Source organism: Triplophysa dalaica, chromosome 13, assembly GCF_015846415.1.
Source record: "Triplophysa dalaica isolate WHDGS20190420 chromosome 13, ASM1584641v1, whole genome shotgun sequence".
NCBI classification, from domain to species: domain Eukaryota; kingdom Metazoa; phylum Chordata; class Actinopteri; order Cypriniformes; family Nemacheilidae; genus Triplophysa; species Triplophysa dalaica.
This window is the reverse complement of record NC_079554.1, coordinates 5,256,923-5,264,755: the sequence shown is the minus strand read 5'-3', so window position 1 is coordinate 5,264,755 and position 7,833 is coordinate 5,256,923. Positions and strand designations below refer to the sequence as shown.

At 36.6% G+C, this 7,833-nt stretch overlaps 1 protein-coding gene across 1 annotated transcript in view; it reads right to left on the bottom strand.

Annotated features, from left to right (window-relative positions):
- Positions 1-3,569: 3,569 nt before the first annotated feature.
- The window catches only part of ddhd1b (DDHD domain containing 1b), a 58,761-nt gene continuing 54,497 nt past the window's right edge, over positions 3,570-7,833 (bottom strand). The window contains exons 12-13 of the mRNA XM_056765101.1: positions 5,828-6,103; positions 3,570-5,543 (exon numbers count right to left, since the gene is read on the bottom strand). Coding sequence (XP_056621079.1) covers positions 5,362-5,543; positions 5,828-6,103 — 458 coding nt within the window. The 3' untranslated portion in view covers positions 3,570-5,361. The remainder of the gene's footprint in view (positions 5,544-5,827; positions 6,104-7,833) is intronic.

Sequence of the window (7,833 nt, the reverse complement as noted above, 5' to 3'; positions counted from 1 at the left end):
TAAACTACGTCATATGCTGTCACTGTCAGATGCAGAGAAATTAATTCATGCATTCATGACATCAAGACTAGATTACTGTAATGCACTTTTAGGTGGTTGCCCTGCAGGCCTATTTCAAAAACTCCAACTGGTTCAAAATGCAGCAGCTCGAGTTCTTACACGTACAAAAAAGTATGAGCATATAACCTCGGTTCTGTCAACCTTGCACTGGTTACCTATAAAGCATCGCATTAACTTTAAGATCTTGCTTAATACCTATAAAGCCCTACAGGGTCTAGCGCTGCAGTATTTGAGTGAACTTCTATTGTATAACATACCTCCACGTACATTACGCACTCAGGCGTCCTGTCAGTTGGTAATACCTAGAATTTCAAAAATCAAGTGCAGGTGGTAGCTCCTTTTCTTATCTAGCGCATAAACTTTGGAATATTCTTCCTTGCACTGTTCGGGAGGCAGACACACTCTGTCAGTTTAAATCCAGACTAAAGATGCATCTTTTCAATCTTGCATACACTACAGTTCCATAATATTAATACTCAGAGGGTTTAGGCTGAATATTTAGATCAACCGGAACCAGGAACACATCCAACAACAAATGATGTACTTGTTGCATCAAAGAGTGGAGAACAGTACTCTACTCTCAGCCAGTCTTGTCTCTTTGTTCCAAGGTTACCACAGGATGCAGTTCATGCCCAGACCTGATGGCAGAGCTGAGAATGGGAAGCGGTGAACTGACAAGAGCTGAGATGATAGAGCTGGATAAAGGATGCAGCGACTTGTCAATTTCACTACAAAATTTCAAATGCTATTAGATTGTTAATGATAATCTTAAATCTGTAATTTACCTTATTAGTAAGTTTATTGATTTTTTATTTAGCCTTGTTGTGCAAGCACTGTTGAGCTTGTGCAGAGGCAGCAGCTTTTGCCAGAGGGGAACTGGAATGCCCTGGTTGGGCCTGGGTTCTCCTGAGTTTTTTTTTCTCGATTGGAGTTTTGGGTTCCTCGCCACCGTTTGCCGGGGGGCTGCTTTAAAATTCAGAAGTTTTACATAATTAATATTGCATATAGGAATTTATAGTCCATTTAATATTTGACCTGTTGTTCTCTCTGCTTTATCTCAAATGTGTGCTTTCACTGTGTGTGTGTGTGTTTGTGTGTGTGTGTACAAGTGTGTTTGTGTGTGTGCATCTATGTCGATGTGTGTGAGTATGTATGCATATTGTGTGTATGGAGCATTTGTATGTCTGTCTTTTGTGTTTTCACCTTTTTCTTGTTTTTACAGGTGTATGACTTTAGTTGTTTTACTTGTAGTCAATGTGTCTCATGTAGAGCTGCTTTGTAACAATGAAAATTGTAAAAAGCGCTATATAAATAAAGTTGAGTTAAGTATGCGCAGAGAAATTAGGTGACTTACTATAGCGCCTTAACTCCAATTATTATGAAAGCATTGGAGAAAATTGTGGTAAAACAGCTCTTAACATCAGTAGAGGGCAAATTGGATACATATCAGTTCGCATACAGGCAGAATCTCAGTACTGAAGATGCAGTGGTAACATTGTTACATCTGTTCCAGAAACATTTAGACAAGCCTAAAACCATAGCTCACGCCCTTCTTTTGGATTTTACCACTGCGTTCAAAGAAAATTTACTTTGATTTTCCAAAATATATGCATCACAAGTGACTATACACAATATACTGATTGAGATTGTGTCATCCTATAAGTATTTATGTGTCTATGTGGACGCTGTTTTATCATGGAGTGAACATATAGACTATGTTTGCCCTAAAGTACATCAACGTATATACTGCTTTAGGAGGTTAAGATCCTTTGGTGCAAGCAAACAGATCCTTCTTGTGTTTTTTCAAATGGTCATACAAAATGTCATACAGAATGATATATGTGCATGGTATAGTTGTATTTCTGTTCAAACTAAAACTAGACTGGTCAGATTGATATCTATGTGTTCTAAAATTGTGGGCAAAATCTTGGAGCCAAATTTTATTAAGCTGTATCATAAAAAAATGTTACTCTGACAGATAGAATCATGACTGATCCTTCCCATATTTTGTACAGGGAATACCAACTTCTGCCTTCAAGATTGAGAGTACCATATGCTCGGCTGAATAGGCTACTGAATCCATTGTGTCTCAGTCGATAAAATTCATAAATCAGAGTTGGGGATCAAAGAAGATCTTGGGATTCTAAATGAATGGCAAATGTATGGAGGCTATGGATATTGTCAATATTATCCTGTTGTGATGTGGATGTGTATTAATGAAAAGGATATGAATTATTGACCTGCATAACGAATTCATTGGCAACTCTGATAATACTGTAATATGTTGTATAAATGTAAAAATAGAAAAGCTTTGAATATTATCTGCAAATTTAAAATAGACAAGTAATCTGCAATATATTTATTTGTTTATTTTTCTTTATTTCCTCTGACAGTTTTTGATAACTGTTTTTTGTATCCATTATTTCAATTATTAATTCTGTGTACTTATGGCATTAATGTCCAATGTTATATTTCTCTTATTTTTATGTATGACCATTTGCAATGAATAAATGTAAAAAAAAAGGTTGTTTGATGGATCCACCACTAAAAAATATGAACTAACTAAATCACTAACTCCATCTACAGGTATTGATTAGATTAGATTACAGAAAATGACAACTAGGCAAAATCAACAACTCCAGTGGTGTAAAGCGTGTGGCGGTTGCTTTTGAGATTAAAGACCCAGGTTCAAGACTGCCTTCTGCAGAATTCTTTTCCCATCACATATCAGTTCATAAAGGCCTTTATTTTCGATAAAATAATAAACTCATTTGAAAAGTGGCTAACAAGTGTTTAATGTTAAAATGTAGTGTAAGGTAATGGGGTAGGTAAGGGATTATTGTTACTATAAAAACTTGGCTTCCACTGACTTTCACTTAGTTTAGCATATAGTGCTAAGAAAACATGCTATTGCACTTAGTACGAATAGCATCCATCGCACCACTGCCTTATTGTAACAACTGTTGTGTGTTTAAATGTTGAACCATCTCAGTTAAAATGTGGACAAACTATGGACAAACTCTCTGTTAGCGTTAAGTAGCAGGATGACACATTTTACTTTTAAAGAAATGGTTATCTTCCCCTATTTTTGCACATATCATTTATGCAAGGCGAATCAACCTGGACCACACAAGTGGCCAATCAGAGCTATGATTTAGCTGACCAACAAAATGGAGGCAGAGATGTTGGGGGAGGGTTTTTTCCTCAAGGGGGCGGGGTTTGCACTTAACTGGTTTATGGAAAAGACTCCGTTACACGTGCAAGCACATATCTAATAAGCACACCTTTTGTATTACCAAATCACTTGCTTTTCAGGTCATATATTTTCACTTCCTGTTTTTGGTTTGGTTCGATGCCTTTGTTAATATTTCAATCAAACCGTGCCAGAGTTCGTTTAAAAGCAGACCGAGACCCATCTTTTCAGTTGTCTTGGTCCACGTGTTTCATGTGCACCAGGGTTCAGGTGGGAGCGTTCTCACTTAAACAAAAAAACTGGAGTAACAGAGCAATCGCACCAGAGTTCATTTTAATAGAACCAAACATGGCATATGTAAACACACCCTAATAGAGCAATCACACCAGAATTCATTGTAATCAAACCAAACATGCCATATGTGAACGCCCAAAGAAGAGATCCAGACAATTCTTCTAATAACCTCAGTGGAAAAGATTTAGAAACTTCTTTCATGCATGGTAATGCAAAACTTAGACTACGTTCACACTGCAAGCCTCAGTTGTGAATTTATTTTTGCTCAGATCTGATTTTTTGTTTGGCTGTTCACACTATTTTTAAAAAGTGTCCAATATCAGATTTCAGTGTGAACTTGTGATGGTTATGAACTGAATTCCATGTGAAAAGAACAATAACACGTAGCGCAGCAGTCAGCGGGTTTATTGACTATATGCTGTGTGGAGTGGCGCGATTTGAGAGCATTCCTGGAGTAGTCCTCTCTCGGGGTGTGCGCAAGCATAGAGTAAAACCCACCTATAGCTTATGTTTTACCATAGCATCAACACGCATGTGAGTGCTGCATGCAAAGCGATAAAAGACAATAGAAGAAACCATTAAGGCGTTTCTCATATTGCATTGCGCCATATCCAGTGGCAAAATGTCTTATTATAATGGATTCTTTAGTCATTTGTATGCCCTGCATCATGGGGTGTAGATGGTGCAATGGCTTATGTATATAATCTGATGCTTAACGTTAATATTTGGCAACCAAGCTGTAAAGTGCACTTCCGTCAACAGAATGGCGCGTGAAGCTTTAAATCAGCGCAGAATTTTGATCCAGGTCGATCTACAATTATGCAAAAGTCGCATTAATTCCGATATGACCGTTCAGACTGAGGGCGCATTGCGAAACATCATACCCGTTTCTGATTTAGGTTCGTATTTGGAAGTTGCTCAGATCAGATTTAAAAAGATTGAATTCCATGTGGTTTGTCCTGTTCACACTGTCATGCAGTAAACAGATCTGGGTCAAAATGAGCGATTTAGTTGGCAGTGTGAACGTACTCTTAGTGTAATTCAGTGCATTCAAATATGCATTAAATTCCTGTGCCTATCATTTGGGTGTAGAGAACAAACTAATGCATTAAATAGAATAATGAAATAGAAATTGCAGTTCCCTTAGTAATGTAAATTTATATTGATTATCTTCAAATGATATCTTGCACCAGGTTTCTATTTAAATACTTCTGTTGACAATCAACTCAATATTTGGCCACTTTAATGAGTAATACAGATTGTGTATCTCCTTCATGTAAACATATACTAATAATGTCTAATTAATAAAAGTAACCATTTTGTGTGTTCAGGCAAATAAAACAAAATGTATCAAAAATAAATTTCCGTCGAACTGAAGAAGAGCTTTTAAAATTCAAATTTGAGTGAATTGCCAAAATGTCGAAGCTGCAAAAAGTAGGATAGTTGTCACCAGTATGATAGTTGTCAGCAAACATTTTTGTTCGAGGAAATTGAGTTTGTCTCTTCAATATGTGTGCTTCTAAATTACATTTACATTTATGCATTTGGCAGACGCTTTAAATACATTGCATTATACTATACATTTGCTACTAAGAATGTGCAATCCCTGGGATCGAACCCAGGACCTTGGCATTGCTAATGCCATTCTCTAACCGCTGAGCCACAGGAAAGCATTTTTTAAATAAAATGTTAATAAAAAAACAAGGCAATGACAGGGTCTCTGATGCACAGTGAACAAGGTCTGCTAAACTAAACAATTTTAGAATCGATTTTAATTAAAAGTGGTGCCGTGTGGAAGTTTATAGGTGTGTGTGTTAAGATTCATGGTTATCATCTGCCATATCATTCATTTCATTTGGCTTGTACATGAATGTTAGAAGAAACAAAGCCACATCGTGGGAACACCAATAGGCTGTGTGTGACGTCACTGCTGACCAATAGCGGCTCTCCACCAAGCCCTCCCTTAACTCAAAGTCGATACGTTCCTCAAGCTCCACTAAAAAAAAACAGTAAAATAGAGGTAAAAATATTTTTTCAGACAAAAACAGACTTCTATTATAAACAACAGCTATAAAAAATGTTGGTAAGCAGATTTTTTTAAAAGACTGAGAATCATTAAAAGTGCAGTGCCAACGGTGAGACAATCACTATAATTATCACTATAACCATCACAATAATTTGCTTTCCACATAAAACTTTCACCTTTAACTATCACTAAATTATGAATATTGACAATATATTCAAAGTGGAAATTGACTTCTTTGAGGAGAGAATGCTTACCGGAGGAGTAATCCATAATAGCAGAGGCTGACTGTGATATGCTGATGTCTGCGGCATTCTCGTCTTGCTTCTCCTCAAATTTTACCTCTGTCTTCTCTTCTATTTTCTGATAAGGTGGCACAGATTTGGCTTCTTCTCCTGTTATCCCATTTCCTTTGTCACATGTACCGCCCTCTGAGTCTGATGGCTCCTCCTCTACACCTCCTACCTGACCACTTGAGCGGGAAAATCGGGAGAAGAAGATACCGCCGATGCCTTTACCAATACTTGCAGCTCCTGTAGAAACAAACAGACCATAGAAGATATGAAAGGTGAAGCAAAATACAATATTTACTCTACCTTATCACTCAAACATAAAAATATGCCAAATCCCTTTGCTTTAAAGACTAATTTAAATGTCCTCACAGGTCAAGTCGTTTTCTGACATGTTTTGATATATTTGTGACAAAATGATTACATCTTTTGCACTCAAATACAGCCTTATCTGTGTGAACACACAGCTACAAGTAACACTCAGATTTATTAGAAAAGCATTTCCAAATCTCCCGTTTCTTTTGAAAATGGGCGATGAGGGTGTCTGCGTGGTCAGTCTTCGGACAAGGGAAATTACAAGAATCATGTCCATCTTTGGTGGTAACTATGTCTCAGTTTATGTTCACTCAAGTTTATGCAATCTGCGCAGACTGAGCGCACACACTCAACTGTTCTTTAGTTTGAAAGCCGCCGGTAAATAAAAGTATTTGTATTATTGATAATACATTAGAATTGGGAGGATTATGTGTATCTAATCTTGAGGCAAGTATGTGATTCATGTGATTTTCTATGGGGGCCATTATGTGGTACTTGAAACAACTAATTTGATTAAAGATTGTACTTGATCTGAAAAGTTTGAGAACCACTGGTATAGATCACTTTGGAAAATGTTAACTTTGGCCCAGAAGCACTACAGGTTTTAGTTTTTATTTATTTATTTAAATATTCAAATGGCTGTGTAGTGTTAAAAACTGTAAAAGGAAGTTCTGCTAGACCAGCATTGGTCCAGCATTGTTTACATCTTCCGAAGGGGTCTGTATGAGTTTGACAGTTGCTTGTTCATATTCATACGGACAGTGCTAGAGCTGACTGTAAGCTGTTGCATGAACAGAACTTTCCCAAAACTTTTTAAGTAAATTTGGTAGTCTATCTTAAACACTTAAAACTCTGGAATCTCCTGTTTAAGTGTACTGAATAATATGAAATACAATTGTTTAATAATAATCTTTATTTTAATATTATTTGCTTGTAATATATATGAACTTGTGATTTTGTGCTAAATACTGTACATATATTTGTGTGTGTGAGTACACCTATGGCCAAAAGTATTGGCAGTAGCATAAATGCTATGTTTTGCAAAGTTTCTGCTTAAGCTGTTGAGGTGTTCATTCACGTGGTTACAGATTATTATGCAGAGTGACACGATGCCTTTAAATAATTGCAAAAAATCTACTCCCCAGATGTCAATCCCATTTATAAAACCTGTGGTCGATCCTCAAAAAGCAAGAAGCCCACAATTTGGGAGCAATTTAGAGCACTTACAAGACAAGAAAGAATTGCTATCAGTCAGGATTTTGGCTAATAGCCAGCATTCCAGAGTGAATTACAGAGGTTGTGAAAAACAAGGCTCAACACTGTAAATATTGACTCTGCTTATCTGCTTATCAGTGTTTTCCAGTATATCCTAGAAACATGTGGAAAAAAAACTACAAATACAGAAGCAGCAAGCTTTGCGAAACACAAAATGTATGTCACTGCCAATACTTTTGGCCACAACTGTTTATTTAGCTTTGAGGGGGGTGTTGCATCTTTGTCCTCTTTTTTACCCTTGATGAATTTGTATCCCTGTTAAATGTAGTTGTTCTCAACTGTAATCTAAAGTTTGAAAAAGTTGGCAAAACTTTACAATTATGCAATATATAAAGTTGTAGAAAGTACGTAACACTATTATGGTATGGTTCAACAAAAATAAC